The sequence below is a fragment of the Meles meles genome, chromosome 12 (assembly GCF_922984935.1).
Source record: "Meles meles chromosome 12, mMelMel3.1 paternal haplotype, whole genome shotgun sequence".
Classification (NCBI taxonomy): domain Eukaryota; kingdom Metazoa; phylum Chordata; class Mammalia; order Carnivora; family Mustelidae; genus Meles; species Meles meles.
The window spans coordinates 75,559,509-75,581,539 of record NC_060077.1 but is presented as its reverse complement, the minus strand read 5'-3'; the positions used below and the strand labels follow the sequence as shown (position 1 = coordinate 75,581,539).

Here is a 22,031-nt window from a genome sequence, read left to right as displayed (position 1 = left end):
CTCTCTCACAAAAAAAATGTCAAAATTATTCATATATTTTAAAAAGCATTATTTCATTTCTCATGCACAAGCTCACCAGAAGAAGGAAAAAAAATCATGAACAAATTACCAGCCAAACAAACCATTCCTTTATGACAGCTAGTAATGGGTTCCTAGACCACATCCCTCCACTGCTCCCTCCCTAATTAGATAGGAAAGTGAGTCCTATTTGGGAAAGCATTGCCATGGAATCTAACCCAGTTGGTGTAATGGGCATCTACCACACTTCTGCTACCTGAGGAACTGGGCTGGAATGGGTTGGAGAGAGGAGAAGAATGTTAAAGAAAAAGAAGCTACAGGGCAGAGTTCACTGAGCTTGACCTCCTCTCTTATTAGTTCTGGGTTCTTCCTGTTTCTGAAACCCAAGTTTGTCTGCTCTTGGCTTCAAAGACAATACTCAGAGAGACAAATGTCGGTTGGAGGGGCGCCTGGGTGGCTCAGTGGGTTAAGCCTCTGCCTTCGGCTTAGGTCATGATCCCAGGGTCCTGGGATCGAGCCCTACATCGGGCTCTCTGCTCGGCAGGGAGCCTGCTTCCTCCTCTCTCTCTCTGACTGCCTCTCTGCCTACTTGTGATCTCTGTCTGTCAAATAAATTTAAAAAAAAAAAAGAAATTTAAAAAAAAATGTCGGTTGGAAAGGAAAGGTTGCTAAATTCAGGAAGCCAGCAACCTGGGAAGATGGCAGACTAATGTCCAAAGATCATCACCGAAGATCCAGACCAAACAGTTTTTTCAGGGTAGGCCAGGGAGGTGATGAGGGTCAACATGCAGGAGAAGAAGCATTCTCTACATGATCTCAAGCACACTTGCTGGTGTCAGGGTTGGCAATTTTCTAGCGTGGTCAGGTTTGATCTTCTGGGAACACCAAATTCCTTGTTTCCCCAGGGTCAGTGTTCCGTTGAAATCTCAAGGAGGCTACAATGAGTCAAACTATAAGCCAGCGGGCACAGATTAGTGAATTGGATATACAGCCTTTGGGCTGCCTGGAACACAGTTACATTCCAGATAACCATATAGAGCTGAAAGAACAGGGACAGCGTCAGCCATCCAAAATCACCATGAAGCTCTTAGAGTCACTCTGTGTCCATGTCATGACTGCCAACTCTGAACTGAGGAGGTGACGCATCAAAGCCAAGGGTTTATCTGAAGAGAGAGGAAAGAAAAAATTAAGAAGCATAAAAATTTAAGGAAAGGAGCCACAACATGAATGAGTTTCACAGAATAAACAGTTGAGCAAAAGAAGTTAGGTACCAAAAAGCACAGACAGTATGATTCCTTTTACGTGAAGTCCAAAAACCGGCACAAATAATTTTGCCATCCTGGGGGCAATGAGAGAACCTGATACCACCAGAGCACTTGCTTGAGCTGCTGTTTGGATGGGTATGCTCAGTTTGCAGAAATCCATCAAGCTATAAATTTAGGATATGTACAGTTTTCTCCATGTATGCTATATTTAAAGAAGTGCGAAGTTAAAAACCTAACGGGTAGCAGCTGAAAATATGGGCCGAAGTAGAATGTGGCTGATTAGAAAAGTGTTCCATCCAAAAGCAAATACTTTATGGGGAACATTCAAGATAACTCATCGGAAGAAAGCTTAAGACTTATTATGCTCCAGCCCTTGATCAAGTCAGAAAATTAAAAAAACAAAACAAAACAAAAAAACACTAAACTCATGCCTTTCCCTTTTGTGCATTCCTGCTTCTCTCTGTCCTATAGCTGTCTGTATGTTAAGAATTTTTCCCTTTACCCAGGCCAAGTGGGGGCTCTGTACTATAAACCTGTAAACCCATCTCCAAAGGCTTACTTTACAAAATAGGAGAAGGTATATTTGAAAGGACAATTCCTGACTAACAGGAATTTTTCTTCCCAACTTTCACCATCCATAACTATCTATGAACAGAGACAAATCATCTCCAGGGACAATATCGTCTGAACAGTGCTAATACTCAGTAATATAAATAATTGTTCTATTTTTCACTTAATTTATTCCTTATGGTACTAACATCTACAGTACACTGCATCCTTAATATCAAAACAAAAACAAATTTAACACCCTGCCTCCTGGGGTGCTTGGGGGGCTCAGTCTGTTGAGCATTTGCCTCTGGCTCAGGTAATGATCTTGGGGTCCTAGGATTGTGCCCCATTCCGGCTCCCTGATGGGGGGGAGGGCTTCTCCCTCTGACCTACCTCCATCATGTGTACACTCTCTTGTTCCCTCTAATAAATAAGTAAAATCTTTAAAAATAAATAAATAAGGGGCACTTGGGTGGCTCAGGGTTAAAGACTCTGCCTTTGGCTCAGGTCATGATCCCAGTGTCCTGGAATCGAGCCCCGCATCGGGCTCTCTGCTCAGCAGGGAGCCTGCTTCCTCCTCTCTCTGCCTGCCTCTCTGCCTATTTGTGATTTCTGTCAAATAAATAAATAAAATCTTTTAAAATAAATAAATAAATATAAATAAAACCCAGGGTTTTGGTTGCTCAATTTCCTAAAAAGAGGGCCAAAAACAAAACAAAAAACAATAATGGTTACTAATTACTTTCCAAATTTTTTTTAAAAGATTTTATTTATTTATTTGACAGACACAAAGAACAAAAGTAGGCAGAGAAGCAGGCAGAGAGAGAGGGGGGAAGCAAGCTCCCTGCCAAGCAGAGAGCCCAATGCGGGGCTAGATCTCAGGACCCTGAGATCATGACCTGAGCTGAAGGCAGAGGCTTTAACCACTGAGCCACCCAGGCACCCTTACTTTCCAAATTTTTTCGGGTGATAATTTAACATTTTTGAATCTTTTCATTGTCCTGATATCCGAAGTGGGCTTTTAGATGTGTGCTAGTGCCTTGCCTGACACTGAGTGAGTCCAGGGCCCCCTCACTACTGCTGGATGGTACGATATCCCAGTTAGCCTGCCGGTCGCATCTTGCTTGCTCTCAGGGGGAGCTACTCCGCTCTCTGAACTGAGGAAACGTCTGAAAGCAACAGGCTAAAATAATAGTGATAGATATATTGCCAACAGGATGAAACTTGGCATTACTGAACCAAGACATCTGTTGAGGTCACTTAGGGTTTCTCAATATTTTTTTAAAAAATAGATCAAACAGTTTTATCTAGATGTTTCAACTTTGGAGACTAGAATGAAGCCTTAAGCCCTCTCCTCACAGACAAAAAAAAGTAGGGGAAAAGAAATTTTACGAGAGTTGTGACAAAGTTGAGCACCAAAGGATTAAAGACCCTGGAATGGGAATCACCAAAGGGGCTGTATGTTGCCTTTTCTGGAAATGTGACAGCTAAGATAGACTCAAATTCTCCACATCTTGGGTCTCTTGCGTATCTTCCCACAATGCTAACCACGTGGTAGAGGCACAATTTTTTTTTTTTTTTAATAAGCAAGAATCTCATAAAAATGAGCCTTGAGTAATATTTTAGGGTTCCATCTATAGGAGGTACCTGAGAACAGACAAATTCATGGAGATAAACTACCAGGAGTTGGAAGAAGAGATGAATGGGGAGTTAGTGTTTAAGGGGGACAGTTTCGGTTTGGGATGATGAGCAAGTTCTGGAGGTGGATGGTAATAATGGCTGCACAACCATTTGAATGTCCTTAATGTCACTGAATTGTACACTTAAACATGGTTCAATGGTAAATTTTATATTTTGTATATTCTAGCACAACTTTTTAAATTTTTAGTAAAAATTTAAAATGCACAAAAAGTTTAAAATAAAACATAAGCATTGAGTATTTGGCTACATAAGGATAGTGACCTGTGATCTCAGGAGGCTCTGACCTCTTTATGGAAGTAGCTAGAACCCGGGCATCTGGTATGTGGAAGCCCCACAGAGGAGAAATGCTGGCGTCAGGGGCTGCCTATCCATAGGTGACAGAAGCCATCTCTCCCGTTTGAAGACGGTGTGTTTTCTAGTATCTGGTTCTGCTTCACATGGAGGAATCTTTCATACATTTGAAGACAGTTAACTAAAAAAACACTACACAGGACAGGGGCTGGGGTGGGACTCAAAAGTTCTGGACGTTGTTGCAACCTGGGTAAAGAGCCCAGTTTCCATTTCCACAAACTGAAGCCATGAGACCAAATGACACACGGCCTCTACCAGCTCTGCGATTTCATGGTTCTAAGTGATGCTTTAGCTTCTCTTTCTCAGACAGTTCCAATGTAAGTGCAATTGTAAGGGCCTATTTAGCCAGAGTGATGCCATCCGGTTAAACAGTAATTGTTGTTGATTTGTTGTTTATGCAGTAACACTTAATCTGACACTGCCCCCCTCAGGGAACTAACTTAAAAGCAAGTCTGGGAAACTAGTCCCAGGTAACAAAGTCCAAATACAAGGGTGGGTCAGGCCACGTGAAGGTATCCAATCAGTGGGGGCACATACTGTCTCCTTAGCTACCAAGGAGTATGGGCACCGCCCTTTGGGCGCCTTTTGGGGGCCAATTCTGACCAAGGTGATAGGCTAGTTCAAATATCTATTGTAGGGTAAATTGTGATTCAATTGATTCAATTGGTCACTTATGTGTGACCTAGCATGACTGTGCAGCTTTCTCTGTGTGTTATAATCTCATTGGCCACCTGTGCGTGGCCAGGCCCAACCACGTGGCCTTTGCCCTTAAAAGCTAGCCTGGAAGGCAGAGAGAAGTCGCCTCTTTGGTTGGTTTGATTCTCAATGTTTGGCGCGAAATAAAGCTTTGCTTGACCTTCGCTTTGTATCAGTCTCGCTCCTTTGATTACGGACCCAACACAATGAGGAAAACAGGTTCCCATCTCATTAGTCATCACTGTTCTGCTCTGAACTTTCAAGGGTCTTCTTCTTTTCGAAGGAATAGTGATCCAAAATGAAAACCGCCAGGTTCATAAAGCCAGTGTGAGTGCTGACTGTGGAGGAGACACCATTTGTGACTTCTAATCACAGCACAAAATCACTGTGGCTTTTTTGGGAGGCTTGCTTTCTTTTTTAGTTTTTTAACTGCAGTATAGTTAACATACAGTGTTATATTAGCTTCAGGTGTACAATACAGTGATTCAACACTTCCATAAACCCATGGGCTCATCACGACAAGTGCACTTTTAATCCCCATCACCTATTTACTTTTTTACACCATACACAAAAACACATTCGAAATGGATTAAAGACCTAAATATGAGACCTGAAACTATAAAAATTTTAGAAGAGAGCACAGGTAGTAATGTCTCCAACATCAGCTGTAGCAACATATGGTATTTCTAGACAGGTCTCCTGAGGCAAGGGAAATAAAAGCAACAATAAACTATCAGGACTACATCAAAATAAAAAGCTTCTGCACAGCAAAGGAAACAATCAACAAAACTAAAAGGCAACCTACTGAGTGGGAGAGGATATTTGTAAATGGCATATTTAATAAAGGGTTAGTATCCAAAATATATAAAGATTATTTTTTTTTATTTTTTAAAAGATGTATTTATTTATTTGACACAGAGAGAGACACACACAGCGAGAGAGGGAACACAAGCAGGGGGAGCAGTAGAGGGAGAAGCAGGCTCCCTGCAGAGCAGAGAGCCCTCCGCTGGGCTCAGTCCCAGGACCCTGAGATCATGATCTGAGCCCAAGGCAGACGCGTAGCGACTGCCCCATAAAGATCTTTTCTAGTTTTTAAAGCAATAATATACTGATTCATTTTCAAACATTAAGAAAATACAGTCATTGGGAATCAAGTTGTATAGTAACATTTAACTATTTTCTTTTTCCTTAATCAGCCAGGTGATAAAAAGCAGCCTGATTGCTTTTCAATACGGAAGGATGAGAGTATGAACAAAGACACTTTTTATAACTACCTCCCGATTTAGAAGCAATAAGGAATATTCAGGGCTGTTTACCTAACCTGTAGGTCCTCTATTCAAATTAATTCATTCCATTCAGTTATTCAAAGTGCTTTTAAAAAGGAAAGCTCTTTTTAAAGTTTTCTTAAAACAGTTAAGAACAGCTGACACCACTTCAAATGAATTAACTATGTCTGTATTATAGACTGTGTATATAAAATGGTTAAGGTGGGTTCAGGTTAAAGAAGTTTTCAGATGTCTGGGTTTTGCTTGAATGATGCCAAATGATCAGTCTAATTGAGCAGTTCACTCTTTACTCTATTGATTTGATAATTAATAAAGTTGGTATAACAAAAAGCTTAAAAGCACTTGAGTGTAAGAGGACTAAGTCACCTTAGAGAATAAAATGGTATGAAAACTAGAAATCAGCATCTCAAGGAGGGATAAAGGACTGAAATTAGACCAACAAAATAGAAGTTGAAAATACATTCCCCCATAAAATAACATACTGACAATATTCCAATTGAATTGGCTTCATTAGATTGTTTTTATTTTTAAGATTTTCTTTTTTAAATACATAGTGGATTGGATTCCTAAGTCGTATTTCAAAGATCCATACAGGGAAACCAATAATGCTTCAAATACATAAGACCTTAAGAACAGATTTCCTTCAAAATTATAATGGCAAAATAATATACAAAGATGTGTAAAATCTTTATTAAATAAAACCTAATAACAGTATTTCCTGGTATAAGAGAATGGATTATGAACTAGTTTATAGTATATAAAAGTTCCTAAAGTAAAACAAAACTTACAGATAAAATCTGTCTACACACATTGTTATTTTCCTTTTATGACTATTTCCCCTCTATCTGGACAGCCTCTTTCCATATACCTATTTCCTTGTGCTGTTCCATGCATCTTCTCAGCTATGTTCCTATTCCTGGACAGTGACTCATTCCCTGTAGAGTGTCTTCAAAACAATACTGCCACCACAAAACTCCCATTGCTACCAAGTTCTGATCTGGCCTGCCTCTTCCAGAAAAAGGCAATAGGGAAATACACAATAGCTCCAAATGGTAATAGGCCTTCTGTTGTCTGATTAGGTACATTATGTAGATGGCTACTTCCTCATGCTAGAAGTGAGCTATTCCTGATTTTCACTGAATCTGATACTTGTAGTCAACAGAACTAGCACTCCAGACAGGAAGATACAGAAATAAAAACAAAGACAGAGAAAGAAGGGAACATATAGATCTTTTCAGCCTGGGAACAAACATCCTAAGACATCTAAAAGTTCCATTAGGTAACCGGAGAGTATCTGAAGGGGGGGGGGGGGGGGGGCGGTGGTCAAAAGCATTAAAACTTAGCTACACTGACCTGAGAATTTTATATAGGACTAACGCCAGTTAGTCTACAGTCTATACAGTTAGTCTAACTGGCGTTAGTCCTGTATACACCAGAACTAACAGCGGTACCCAAGTATAATGCAGGGGTACCAAATACCTGTTAAGGGGTGCCTGGGTGGCTCAGTGGGTTAAAGCCTCTGCCTTCAGTTCAGGTCATGGTCTCAGGGTCCTGGGATCAAGCCCCACATGGGGCTCTCTGCTCAGCGGGGAGCCTGCTTCCTCCTCTCTCCCTGCCTGCCTCTCTGACTACTTGTAATCTCTATCAAATAAATAAATAAAATATTATAAAAAAAACAAAAACAAATACAAATACCTGTTAAAATAAATTGTAAACAAAACCCAGCACAGATTAAATCTGAACAAGTTCTTTTCTACTTAAGACAATGATGCTCAACTTGGAGACCACCAGCCCCTACCGGCTTCCAATGAGGGCAAGAGGTTCTTGAATCCACATACATAGCCAGCATTGCCAATGGACTACCATATGCTTCTCAAATATAGGGCTGACTACTCCTCAAATGTAAATAGTTGCTGATGTGATTGATGAAATCCAATATATTCAAAGAAAGTACTGAATTTATAGTTAGTTCATCACTGGATATTTTATATTCTCAGCTAATATACAGGAAATATACAACCAGTCAAATGAGTGAATCCTTGAAAATTTTGCCATCGTAAAAAGTTACTTCATACAACAAAAGTGTTAGGAATCGCCAGCCTCAGGTTCCATACTGAACTCTCCAGACAAGGTTTGAGGTACCCAATTCCAGCACCTCATACATAGGCTGAATTCCTTTCACTGTGATGAATGACAAAAATACATGCATGGTAGTAAGATTTGCTGATAGGGATAAAAAAATGACTCAGAGTAATAAAATTTGAAGTAACAAAAGGAAAACAAATAAATATATACACATACACTAAAACCCATACAAAAATATATGAATTTAATATATTGGGTCTCCTCCATATATCTACTAATCTACACTGAGGATACTGAAATGCTCACTTAGCATACACTGCCTAGCATCACTGTCAGCTAAATGAGCTAACAGGGCTGTTTTGCACTTGCTTTCCCACTTCTGCTCTGTAAAGAGCTTCAGGTTCATTAGCAAAATGGTCCTTCTTTAAAAACAGTAAGAACAAATGTGGAAGGAAGAATAAGTATGAACTCATTGGCAAATCTATGGCAGGTTGATTGCCTGGTCCTCCTTGAATTTGGGGATCTTCTTAAATTCACTTTGCTTCTTGAAGAAAAGTTGGGCCAGGATGTGGTCTGCAGTGGCCTGGAGATAATCGTCCATGTCAAGAGTTTGCAACTGGTAGTGGAAACCAAAACAGGATATATCAGCACCAAAGTACTCAGATTCCTATAAAGATCTTAGAGCCATCACGGCACTTGCAAGCCAGTGGGGTACTTGACTGTGGAACTTTATGGCCACCACGAATTCCTGTGAATGGTCACCTTGTAAGTCTGTCTTCCTTTGCCACAGGGAGCTCAACTTTTCAATTCCGAGAATAAGGAAAGTCCAGTTGATGGCTAGAGATGTTGAGGCATTGGAAACCTTTTTTTGGATGGGGTGTCTATCCTACTGAAAGGGAGTTCCTTTGAGAAGGGAAGACACTCTGTCTTCCCATGAGCAGGGACTAGAAACAAAAGGGCTTCTCAGGGCTCTGTGCCCAGCAGCACACAACAGAGGCAAACCCCACTGCCAAATAATAGGTCCTCCTACTCCACAGCCAGACGCCGGCCCACCTCCTCTGGGTTGATAATGTCTGCCTATCTGGCCTGGCTGTCCAGTGGTTGGGTCTGAGCATCTGTCCTTGTTCCCTCTATCAAGCTCTTTCCTTTCTGACACTAACTCTCTCAGTCAGCCTCTCTCAATTGGGCTCTCTGGAACTGTCTCGCTGTGTGTTTCTGTCTGTCTCTCTCTGTCTCTCTCTGTATGTCTGTGTGTGTGTTTTTCTCAGTTGGCTTGGAACTTGAGGAATTAGGAGAAAATGTGAGATATGCAATCCCTTTATCACCAGATGAGAGTATCTGGTTCTCCTCCTCTTCACATATGTTCTGCCACTCATTCATTCATTCACTCAGCTCACGTTTACTGAGGGCCTCCTGCGGTCCAGACACCTTGCTTAGCAGGATATTTTGCCATCAGAGACACTCAGCAATCTCTCTAGAACTGTCTTATACTCACCTGGTCTCCAGTGCTGAAGGCAAGAAGGAAAAGCAAATCCTCATCGCATGTGCTCTTAATGTAATGTTGGGTTCCCATGGGGAAAAATACCACGTCTCCAATGTGAACATCAAACTCCACGATACCCTGAGTATTAATAATGCCCACCTAAAGAGGGAGGGAAAACTGTGTTGAAGTTAAGCAAATAAAATCAAATAATCATTAAGGAGAAGTATTAATAATGAAGAATAGATGAATAAAAACATATAGTTATAAAAGGACTTCTTAGGGAGGGTAAATAGGAGAAAATAGAAGCCATCTTTTACATAAAGTCTCCTGTTTCTGAGATGTAGCCCCCCAGAAGTCAAAAGACACTCTATTTAAGTAGATGTTCCTCAAAACGCATTAGTGAATTCAACACTGTGGAACATCGTGCAATAAGAGCATCAATCACTATGTTCTAATGAAGGATTATAAATTCCCTAATCAAGCAGAAGGCTCACATCTCACTGTTTTTCTGCCCTCATGCCCTCCTCCTGACTTGCTGAGGAAAATTCAGCCTTCCAGGACAGCAGCACCCTAATAGCTCCCCTTAAAAGGATCAGAAACGAAATATGCACACAAATGCACGCCCGTGAGCACACAAGCAATCCAAAAATAAAATCTGATCCTTGAAACAGAATTTGAGAGTGATTACAATGCCCTTTCCCAATGTACCCAAGCCTTCACCTATAAAAACAAAACACTTGTGCTAAGGAAGACCTAGCAAGTGCAATTCAGTCTGGTTTGGTTCTTTCCGTCAGGATAGAGACAGGAACAAGCTAGAAGTCCACTTAGACCTGGGTAGGCCATCGCTGATTTCCCCAGGGAGCCCTGTGATGGTCCAGAAGAACTACAGTCAAGTCACGACCATAACGTGCTATTCAGTTTGGCTTTTCTCATGATAACCATGTGACTGAAGAGTCACCGGTTTCACCCAGACAAGTGTACATCAGGAGGATCCTGCATAAACAAAGTATATGGCCACCCTACTGACACTTCACCTCCCCAGCCATCCCCACTCATGTCACACTGAGTGGACACAGTGATGTCACAGTCCCCAAAGAGCAGCACACTAAACCTTATATTCCCTAAAAATGCGAAACTCTGAAAATGTTTCAAACCCTTCACCCTACATGATAACTTCTTTATCATTTCTGACATGGGCTGAGCCTCTTCTCATGCTAATATCAAAGTTAGAAGCTACCCAGCATGGCCTGCATAGTATTTTCTTTTCTTTTCTTTTTTTTTTTTTTTAAATTTTTTTTTTCTTTTTTACAGATAGAGAGAGAGAGAGAGAGATTACAAGTAGGCAGAGCAGCAGCCAGAGAGGGGAGGAAGCAGGCTCCCTGCCAAGCAGAGAGCCCGATACGGGGCTCGATCCCAGAGACCCTGAGATCATGACCTGAGCTGAAGGCAGAGGCTTAACCCACTGAGCCACCCAGGCGCCCCTGCATAGTATTTTCTACGGAAACTGTCTAGAAAGCCATTAGCACCAAGTCTTTCAATGTTACCAACAACTGAACCAAACAAAGAAAAACCTGTTTGCTTCTTTCTGCATTAAAAAGGAAAGTTCAAGAAGCTGTTTGTGGAGAAATTACCTTTGCACATCCACTTATTACATATCCCATTTCATTTGCATTAAAATGAAAATGCGGCTGTCGTAATCCATTGTTATAAATTCTGAGTGTACACAAGGTGAGAGCATTCTGATGCTTGAAAAAGGAAAAGACATATAAATCCGGTTATTTAGCAAACATCCCATTCAGCAACTTAACCATTCACATCATCCTAATTACAGCTTCTCTTTCTGCAGCCCTCACTGAGAACATACAATTTTTTTTTATCCCTTATATTTATTACATCTCTTGTTCCTTAAAACAACCTTGTAAGGTTGGTAGTGTTAATCCCTCCTTTTTTGCAGGTGAGGAATTTGAAATATAGATTGGCTAAGTCATTTACTTAGGGTTGGACAATGGTGGGCCTGGGATTTGAATCAGGGGATTTGATGGCCCCGTTGAACTCGTAGGCATTATGCAATGCAGCCAGTTGAGCTTTTTTTTTTTTTTTAAGATTTTATTTATTTATTTGACAGACAGAGATCACAAGTAGTCAGAGAGGCAGGCAGAGACAGAGAGAGAGAGGGAGGAGGAGGAAGCAGGCTCCTCCCTGCAGAGCAGAGAGCCTGATGTGGGGCTCCATCCCCAGATCACCCCCAGTGCCTGTGTTATATTAATGTAACTATCCAGACCAGGAAGTTAGGTCCCAAATTCACGCTACGGTCTCAATGAATAGTTTCCATTAATCAAATCTAGTAATGTTTGACTAGATTTTTCCTTTGCCTTTCTTCCAAAAGAAGACTGAATCGGGGCACCTGGATGGCTCAGTGGGTTAAAGCCTCTGCCTTCGGCTCAGGTCATGATCCCAGGGTCCTGGGATTGAGCCCCAAGTTGGTCTCCTTGTTCAGCAAGGAGTCTGCTTCTCCCTCTCCCTTTGCCCCTCCTTTTCTCTCCCCCCCCGCCAGCCCCTACCAAGCTCTCTTGCTCTCTCTTTCTCGGACAAATAAGTAGAATCTGTAAAAAAAAAAGATTTTCTCAATTACCTGATTCAGGAATTCACCAAAAATTTTTTCATTGTTGCTTAGTTCGCTTCCATTTTTCCAGTATTGTGCCAGTTGTATTACTCCTCCTGGAAATTGATATTCTTTTGAACCTGAGTCAGAGGAAGTTTAAAAAACAAGACAAAGTAAGGTATCCACAGGGGCGCCTGGGTGGCTCAGTGGGTTAAAGCCTCTGCCTTCAGCTCAGGTCATGATCCTAGAGTCCTGGGATCGAGCCCCATATCCGGCTCTCTGCTCCGTGGGGAGACTGCTTCCTCCTCTCTCTTTGCCGGCCTCTCTGCCTACTTGTGATCTCTGTCTGTCAAATAAATAAATAAAATCCTTAAAGAAAAAAAAAAAAGTGAGGTATCCACAAAGTGGATGAAAGGAATCAAAAGGTACAAACTTCTAGTTATAAAATAAGTAAGTCATGGGGATGTAATGTACAGTATCCAACTATAAATAATAATACTGTATTGCATATTTGAAAGTTGCTAAGATCTTAAAATTTCTCATTACAGGAGCACCTGGGTGGTTCAGTCATTAAGCCTTCGGCTCAGGTCATGATCCCAATGATCTCAGTCCTGGGATTGAGCCCCACATTGGGTTCCCTGCTCGGCGGGAAGTCTGCTTCTCCCTCTCCCACTCCCCCTGCTTCTGTTTCTTCTCTCACTACTGTGTTTCTCTGTCAAATAAATAAATAAAATCGTTTAAAAAAAATTCTCATTACAAGAAAAAAAGATTCTATTTCAATAAAATAATTTAAAAAAATAAATACAAAACCTAATTTAAAATTTCAAAACTTAATTTAAAATCTCCTATTTGAGGGGCACCTGGGTGGCTCAGTGGGTTAAAGCCTCTGCCTTCGGCTCAGGTCATGATACCAGAATCCTGGGATTGAGCCCCGCATCGGGCTCTCTGCTCAGCGGGGAGCCTGCTTCCTTCCCTCTCTGCCTGCCTCTCTGCTTACTTGTGATCTCTGTCTGTCAAATAAACAAAATCTTTAAAAAATAAAAATAAAATAAAATAAAATCTCCTATTTGAAATCCCTTAATTGCTCCTCTTTCCCATCAAAATGAAGTATAAACTCATCAGCATGGCTTCTGAAACCTGCATTCTTGGACCCTCTTCTCTCATCATCCTCGTCTCCTGAGGCACCTCCAGTCCCAACACACACCCCTCACACTTTGAAATCTTCTACTACGTTTTTTTTTGCTTCCATTCTTTTTCTCTCATTTCCTATTCTTTAAAGAAATGTGTTTTTTCAAACTCCTCTTTAACTCTACCCACTATAAAAAAAAAATTACATCTCAATCCAACACCTATACAATCACATATACCAACACTTAACTAGAAAGATTTTGCAAAATAACATACTATACCTTTAAGGTCATAAAAATATCTCCACACAAGACTCTCTGGAGACTGAACATAACTAGGATTTATAACCAGTTCTGCCAAGTTGGGGGGAAGGTTGACACCCTGGTCCTCTTTCTGCTTCTGGAACGTTCTAATGAAATTAATTCCACCTTCAGGCTGAAACACATAAGAAATCATACACGGTATTTGTGAAACATTCTACAAATTTTAGTAATAGAAGGGTAGGTAGCTGAGGATAGGGCACCATTGTGGTTTTTCAGTGGCCCAGTCAAAGAAACTGACCTCAGTCAACCTGAGGCTGTGATATTCATGAAAATCCTCCAAGTTTTCAATGCATGTTGGCTTTTAATGTGTTGATGTTTTATAATCATTATAATCCTATAAAAATATACACTGGTTTTCATATTTACAAATATTCTCTTAATGACTCATTTTTTCCACTTCTCCCTACAACATTCAATCAGGATCTGCTGTGAGGTCAATTTCAAAACTTCCCTAGATTGATTTCTAAATCTGTCACAGAATTTCTTCCAGTTGCCACTTATGGCCATTACCAATTCTTCTGATCACCCATTTGGATCATTAGCATACACAGTTATCTGCATCTGGCCCTCTCCCTCTATACCCAGCCCTATGAGCAGCCCCTCCATGATAATAGAAGTATTCAGAAAGACCAAAGCAGCTTTCCTTCAGGAAAACAATGGGCTTCTCTGCATTGAATTAGGAAAACACAATTACATCATCTGCAGCAAACTTCTCCCTGAATGAGCGTATATCTTTTCAGAGATCAAACAACAGTCATTTTTATTAATGCTATCAAAACTTTTCTACCAATTCATTATAGTTTCCTGTAGAAGTCCTTCATAAAGGAAAGTAAAAACTCAGTCAGTTCCAACAAGTTGTGTACCTTTAATAGGAATACAAGTTATGTTCTTGAGTTCATTACCCAAATCTTACCCTACTAACTGCTACCCTAGAAACACAAATACTCATGCTTTCTTTGTGCCTATGTAATGCAAACCCTCAAAGAAGGATTTGTGTTCAGCAGTGGTACAGACCTTAAGTGACCTGGAAGCAATATCTTCAGGTACAGAAAAAAATACATCATCAACATCCAGTGTCTGAAGTTCATCATGTGTGGAAAAGAAGAGCAAGAAAAAGCAGTCTTCATTCCCCACATTCTTAATCCAGTGTAGAGTATTTTTAGGGAAGAAGATCACTTGGCCAGCTGTAACATTGTATGTAGTAACTACACCACCATCATCAACCACCCCAATCCATGCCGTCCCCTGAAACATAACAGAAAACACATACAACATCACTTTAGAGCAATGTTTCTCAAATCTTTTTCATTACACCTTTTTTCTCGATTTTTTAAAATATATTTTTTAAAGATTTTCTTTATTTATTTGAGAGAGAGAGTGAGAGAGAACATGAGATGGGAGAAGGTCAGAAGGAGAAGCAGATTCCCCGTGGAGCTGGGAGCTTGATGCGGCATTTGATCCCCAGACCCCGGGATCATGACCTGAGCTGAAGGCAGTCGCTTAACCAATTGAGCCACCCAGGTGCCCTCATTACATCTCTTATAAGGTACCATTTTGGTCTTTTTTTACTAATTACCATCCTATGAAATTTTGACACTACAGATGTGCTATTAATCTCGATACACCTTACATTCATCATGCTTGTGCACTACATGCATAACTGACCTTTACACATAAAAAAAGTGAGGCGTTTTACCTTCTAAGAACCAGTTTTTGCTCCCATCCCCAGGGGGCAATATCACCTCTACTGCGAATCTGGAATTCTAAGTTCATGCTTCAGAGTTTGAAAAGACTACAAGCACATGTGTGCGTGTTCACAGGTGGTCATGCTGACATGCACATTCGTGTATGTCCATGTTTCCATGTGTTTGCAAACGGATGCACATTATTTCCTAGATAAAAAGTCTGCACACAATTCTAATAATAATACTAAGAGTAATAACACAGTGCTTTTACTCTGTGTCCAAATATTTTTCTAAGGCACTTTACCTGACTTAACTCAATCATCCCTTGTATCAACCCTATGAAGCAAGTACTATTATTATCCTCATTTTATAGAGAGAAACTGAATCTGTAAAGAATGTACAATTTTCCCAAGATTACTCTGCTAGTCAATGGCAAAGCTGGGATTTGGACCTCCAGCAGTCTAGCTACAAAGTCTACACTTTTTTTAATTGTGTTAAGAACATTTAACATGAGACCAACCCTCTTAAATTTTTAAGTGTTCAATACAGTATTGTTAATGATAGACAAAATGCTGTACAGAAGATCCCTAAAACTTAATTCTCTAGTCAAAATATCTAGAAATAGAGATAGAATGGTGGTTGCCAGAGGCTGGAGGGAAGTCTATACTTGTAATGCATACTACACCATACTTTGATTCCACTTATAAAATCCTTTTTCTCATTCTCTAATCATCTCCACAATATTATTCTGTAAAGTAAGTAGAAAAAGTAATTTTATTTCTTCCAGAGTTGGTCATTAGGGAAGCATCTACAAGAAGTCTGTTGTGGGGCACGTGCACGCCAATGTTTATAGCAGCAATGTCCACAATAGCCAAACTATGGAAAGAGCCTAGGTGTCTATCAACAAATGAATGGATAAAGAAGATATGGTGTACACACACACACACACACATAATGGAATACTATGCAGTCATCAACAAAGCCCCAAATCCCGCCATTTGCAACAATGTGGATGGAACTAGAGGGTATTATGCTAAATGAAATAAGTCAGTCAGAGAGGGACAATTATCATATGATCTCACTGATTTGAGGAATCTGAGAAACAAGACAGAGGATCATAGGGGAGGGGAGGGAAAAATGAAACAAAACAAAACTAGAGAGGGTGACAAATCTTAAGAGACTCTTGGTCTCAGGAAACAAACTGAGGGTTGCTGGAGTGGGGGGGTACTGGGAGGGAGGGATGGCAGGGAAATGGACACTGGGGAGGGTATGGACACTGGGGAGGGTATGTGCTATGGTGAGTGCTGTGAACTTTTAAGATCTACTCTCTTACCAACTTTCAAATTTACAATTCAATATTATGAAATAAAGTCACCATGCTGTATATTACATCTCATGATTTATTTATTTTATAACTGGAAGTTTGTACCTCTTGACCACCTTCTAGCTCACATTTAGATCACATTAGAAACTCTCTCTGGACTTTCCAGAACAGTTCTCCAGACTGAGCTGGATTCCAGGCCTGTTATCTACTGGAACATGCTCCAGACTAATTTCCCTACTTGAGGTTTGTTTTTAAGGGTGTCCCCTTCCACTTACATGCTTTTCCTTCCTCCTACAACTCTGCCACTACTCAGCCAGAGCCATGGAAACGAATCTTTTGGAGACTGTCCTCTTTTCTTTTCTTTCTTTTTTTTTTTTTTTAAGATTTATTTATTTATGGGGGGGGGGCAGGCCAAGAGAGAGGGAGAGAGGACCAAGCAGACTCTGCACTGAGTGCAGAGCCTAACAGAGGGTTCCATCTCATCCCCTGACATCATACCCTGAGCCAAAACCCAGGGTTGGACATTTAACTGACTGCACCACCCAGGTGCCCCAAGACAGTCCTATTTTACATATTCTGTATATGTGGAAAAAGACAAAATGGCAGAAAACATGGACTTGTCCCAGGCCAACTATAGTTTATCTTTAGAAAACTCAATCCTTGTGAGCCTCTGTTCTCTCAAAAGAAATAAGAAGTTTGGTCTCAGACAGATAAAACTCTAATCTCTCTTCCTGTTGTAAATTCTAAAACTGAATGGATTGCATAAACAAGGGATATTACGAACACCAACAGAAATATGTCACGTAACACTGGCTGATCTATTAATAGGATCACCAGGGTAAGACCAAAGTCCGAAAGTGCCGTGAGCAAGCACTTAGTCACTATCCCTCCCCCAGTATCTGGACTACAGAATGCAACAATCAATACTTTTTAGAATTAATGAATTATTTGAAATTCAAGTGAGAACGCTCATTTCACCTCTAGCTCTCTTTCACTTGACTCCTAGACAATTCTATAAAGTCTGAACCACAAAAGGGCATGTAATTGGCCTGATCTTGGGAACTCCAGGCTGAACATCAGCAAACTGCTTTTTTCCTTAGAATAAAGCAGCCATCTCTTTGATCACTGGATCAGAGCTACAAGTTTTAGCTTTGGCTCAAAGGATGGAACGGTGATCTTATTTTAACAATAGCAAATGAAAAATGATTTCGTGCTGAAGAAAGAAGTTCAAAGTGATGCCAGGAATAATTACAACAAACAGGTTAATGCTTCAGGCCACTGCTAACAAATCTAATTGAATATACAGCCAAAGCCTGGGTGTTGTCTGTCACTTAGCTAAGTAGGTTTTACAACAACTAAAATAATAGCTTGAGGACACACAGCATAAACACTTAGGGGCAGAACACAGGCAAACTGGTCATACCTGCACAAGGTAGCCATGTTCATTAGCATTGAAGTGCCAGTGAGGGGCCCGGAGACCGTTGTTTTTTATTCTCAGGGTCCCCAGAGTCATCTGTGATCTCTGACTGTTCAAGCTGCTGCCAAAGGCCTCTTCTTCAATGCTGAGGTAGTCTTTGACATTGTTCCTGTACCGGGCCCACTGGATTGCACCACCAGGAAATTCAAACACCTGAAACGTCAGACAAGCAACTGTCAACACAGAGGTCACCTGAGGAACAAGAGGCCACTGTGGCCTTCAGAGTAAGAGATAGGCGAAACAGAAAAGATTGTGGTGAGCAGATGAAGACTGGAGGCCCAGAAGGGAAGAGGAAGAATAGGTCTGCAAGACTTGAGGAATGGCAGGAGTGCCTACAGAACGGTGGGTTGAGTCCCTGTCAGACATGAAAAGAACACCTCTTGACAAGAGAATAGAGAGCTTTGCATTTGTCTGTCTGCAGTCCTCCCCTCTGGGCTGACACAGAGCTATCGATGAAAGAAAAGCTTTTCCTGGGGCCAGTATCACGCCAACACTCCCTCTCCTCTATGGCTCACCTCCCTTCATCTAGATGGCCCACAGTCAGTTCCTTCCAGTGAAGAGAGAACAAAGCTTAGTAAACAGGCAATGGGAGGTTTGTTTTGAAATCACTGTTAGAAGAGATGATTCTTTTTCTAAATGTGTGATTCATACCTTGGATTTAGGCAAATGATTAAGAAACTGGAATTTTGGATCAACAGCCTTTTGCACTATGGGAACCGTTGTTTGCAGAGGCCGGGCTTCCAGTCCTAGGTGGACTTCTGAATGTGGCTGAGAGTTGTGAACATAAACCAAGGAAAGTATCAGTACTCCTACTGCCATGGTGACGGTACAGGCCAAGAGACACACCAGGAAAATGCTCATCAGTGACCACTGTCTTTTCTTCTCCTAAGAGAAATTTTGAAGCCATTATTCTCTACTCTTGATACATTAAAAATATTGCCTCCTTTCTCACTTTGGCTTATATGTTCTTTTACCTAAAAAAATGCATTTCTGGGATAAATATACTCAGTAAAATAATACATGTGTAAATATGAGTTTAAATAAATACAAACACACACACACACATATCTCATATACCTTGCCTGACACCCAAATAAATAAGAAAAACAATAAACATAGGAAAAGCTGAGGCACAGAATAAATTATTAGAAAATTAAGTAGCCAGTTAAGTTTGTATGTAAAATGCATTTGAGTGCATAGCAGTCTCTTCACCTGAAAATTAAAGAGATTATAAAGACTAGATTTTAAGAATCTTTTAGTTCCAGAATATACATATGTAATCACATGAACAGGAAATAGGCATGGGAAAAGTAACATACCAGTAAACTGGCCTGATAGATCTTAGCCCACTCTCCCTCCCTCCTTCACTTAAATGGCTTCATTAAACACCCCCTTCCATATATTACCTGTCTGAGCTACTAACTCATCTACCAAGTCCAAGTCCAATATTTGTACTGCTGTGTTGCTATTTCCTCGTTATCACGTTACAAATACATGCTACAAACAACAGTATTATTTCTGTGAGTTACAATCCACATTTCTGAAAGCTACCAAAAGAATACACACCTTAACTTTTGGAACAATTTGCCCTCATTCCTCTGACCACAAAATGGCATTCGTAAGTACTAATGTCATGGTTTCCTGTCCACTGCCCTCTGAATTCCTCTCTAAGCAGGTATAGCTTTGATTACTAATAACATAGATGTTAGCATGTCAACATTCTTAAATGGTATATTTTGTATAGCATAATCATTGATTAACATTCACAATTTAACATTGTATGAGGATATTATACTGAACAATAACCAATTCACTAATACCGTGAACAACAAATTCATGAAAAGTTGAACCATTACAAAGCTAATGGAGATGTGAGCTAGGAGTTGATAAGATGGAATGCAAATCAAGAAATGTCCAGAGCAGGAGACGCTACCTTTCAAAAGTGGGTCACTTGAGGAAAGCTGGTCTAAAAAGGGATTCTTTCCTGACTCTGCATAAAGGTTTGAGGGAAGCTGATCTCAAGGTGTCAATCTCCACCTTACCATTCTGGAGATTGTGTCCATCTTCCTTGTAGAAAAAGTATTCTGTGCTGCATCTTCATGCATGTCAAAGGCTGAGTTGTCCATTTGCAACAGAAGCAGCCAATTCACTAAGAAAGAAAGACAGCGAGATGTAGCTTTAGTTGATGGGGAGATCCCTGAGAGGTGAGGAATGATAACTCTCCAGTGAGGGGTTACTAATATATAGCTGAAAGTTAAGGAAACAAAATAAGGAAGTTATAATCTCGGTTTAAGGGAAAAAACACACACACACACACACAGAAAAACCCCAGAAAGAATTGCCAAATTAGAGACCAATAAAATACTTTCGTCCCTCCTCATGTCTTTGTCTACTGATGACGCAAACACAGATAATGATAACTGACATTTCCTTCTCTCACGGTGCGCCAGGTGCTGTTCTAATCACCTACATTACGTGACTGAACTCTTATAGTGACTCTCTCAGGTACTCCCAGTCTTCATATTTTGTGGATGTGGAAACGGAGACGTGGAAATGGAGACAATGAAACGCCATCACTGCCCTGCTGATACCAGCATCAGAGCAAAGCATCATCTCTCAGAAGATTGTTCATGACGTTAGTTCTCTACAGTTTCAGGGTGGGTGCTTTGTCTAGTACAACCTGTTTTCACCCAAATCGGTCCTGCCTCTAACCAATGGACTGATTTTCCCATGTGCTTTCTTGAACAATTTTGTTCCCTGAAAATTAAATCTTCATTCAAAATTCACTCGCATCATATTTTCTGGGGACGAGGGGTGGCCCGAGTCACCTAAAAACCATTCCTATAATCCCCAAAGGGTCATCCATCCTTCTTTCCTTTCTATCTTATCTGTCTTCCTCCAGTGAATATGGCTGAATGCCTACTGTGTTCCAGACTGTTTGCCACTCCTGTGAAACAGCACGAAGCCTCTGAATAGCTTCTAGTAGGAGAAATGGAAAGGAAAACACTACCAAAGACTGTGCTGTGTTCTGACAGACGTATGCCCAAGGCTCTGTGAGGATAGAGAAGACAGCGATTGTGTCTGAGATGGGGCTTCTCCAAAGTCAGAATTTTGAGCTGAGCCTTTGAGTCCCAATACGGCTTCACCAGGTAGGCCCAGTTAGTCCATTACAGTCTAGTCCATATTTCTGGCTTGTCTCTAAGAAGCTCCGGAACAAGGGATAAAGATGTAGACGCTATCTGGGTTAGCCAGCTCAGGCTCTGACAAGGCTGCAGGTGGTCACTCTTTGAGGCGATGGAGAGCTGACACGGGGGCCTTCCTATCACGTCTCCTCAAATCTAAGATCCCTCAGTGCATCATACCAGTTAGCCTTTCCCTACCAAGACCTGGAACTGAAATGAATGGTACTGATTTTGAGGTCATAAAGTATTTCGAATAATTGTTTGTCTGTGGAGCCAGTAAGGTGATGTCATCCTGTTATCAGGTTATATATCTTATATACCTTATGTTCCATAAAATACAGTGTTTTTCCTGTTCAGTGTTCCCTGTGCATTTGTTAACCGGAATACGTTCTACACCTTAACATGTCTGAAAATGGGATGTGTTTTACAATGGGTGGTCTCTCCAACTAAAGGAAAGTATGCCAGTTTTCCTTGGTCTTACCAGCAAATGGTACTATATGGATCTTCAAAGCAAGTTTTACACAATTTTGAATTTTACCATTTTTCTTTCTCAGGAGTATGAAAACACAGTCCTCTGTCACCAGCATTATCTGGGAGCTACATTTAGCATTTATTTAAATGGCAAGACAAGCAAATCATCAACCAAACTATATGAAAACTCACTTCAGCACTAAATCAAACAATGCTGCAGCTGGATGAGGTCCTTTTTGTCTTTGCAGATAAGAAAACAGAAGGCTGGGCCCTAGGTGGTGCAGGTGGTTAACCATCAGACTCTTGGCTTGGCCCAGGTGGTGATCTCAGGGTCATATCTCAGGGTCCTAGGACTGAGCCCATGTTAGTCTCCACGTGGAGTCTGCTTGAGATTCTCTCTCCCTC

General features: G+C 40.8%; 1 protein-coding gene across 3 annotated transcripts; it reads right to left on the bottom strand.

Annotated features, from left to right (window-relative positions):
- Nucleotides 1–1,085: 1,085 nt before the first annotated feature.
- On the bottom strand, nucleotides 1,086–20,138 carry LOC123954305. 3 transcript variants are annotated; one of them, XM_046025387.1, is made up of 9 exons: nucleotides 20,016–20,138; nucleotides 18,625–18,858; nucleotides 17,920–18,126; nucleotides 14,502–14,732; nucleotides 13,446–13,599; nucleotides 12,067–12,176; nucleotides 11,066–11,179; nucleotides 9,447–9,593; nucleotides 1,086–1,181 (listed from the first exon to the last, which is right to left on the bottom strand). In XM_046025387.1, the coding sequence occupies exons 1-9, from the start codon at nucleotides 20,097–20,099 to the stop codon at nucleotides 1,164–1,166; spliced, it is 1,299 nt and encodes a 432-aa protein (XP_045881343.1). In that variant the 5' UTR covers nucleotides 20,100–20,138; the 3' UTR covers nucleotides 1,086–1,163. The 3 variants fall into 3 exon arrangements, with proteins under 3 accessions (XP_045881343.1, XP_045881342.1, XP_045881344.1); XM_046025386.1 differs by lacking the exon at nucleotides 1,086–1,181 and adding an exon at nucleotides 7,463–8,567; XM_046025388.1 differs by lacking the exons at nucleotides 1,086–1,181; nucleotides 18,625–18,858 and adding an exon at nucleotides 7,463–8,567 and having other exon boundaries at nucleotides 20,016–20,125.
- Between the last annotated feature and the right edge of the window lie 1,893 nt (nucleotides 20,139–22,031).

Coding starts and splice junctions, on each gene's coding strand:
- LOC123954305 (XM_046025386.1), bottom strand. CDS start 20,099: ATGGACAACTCAGCCTTTGACATGCATGAAGATGCAGCACAGAATACT. Junction 9,594..11,065: donor TAATAAGTGGATGTGCAAAG/GTAATTTCTCCA, acceptor CTCCCTCTTTAG/GTGGGCATTATTAATACTCA. Junction 8,568..9,446: donor CCTTCAGCACTGGAGACCAG/GTGAGTATAAGA, acceptor TTCCACTACCAG/TTGCAAACTCTTGACATGGA.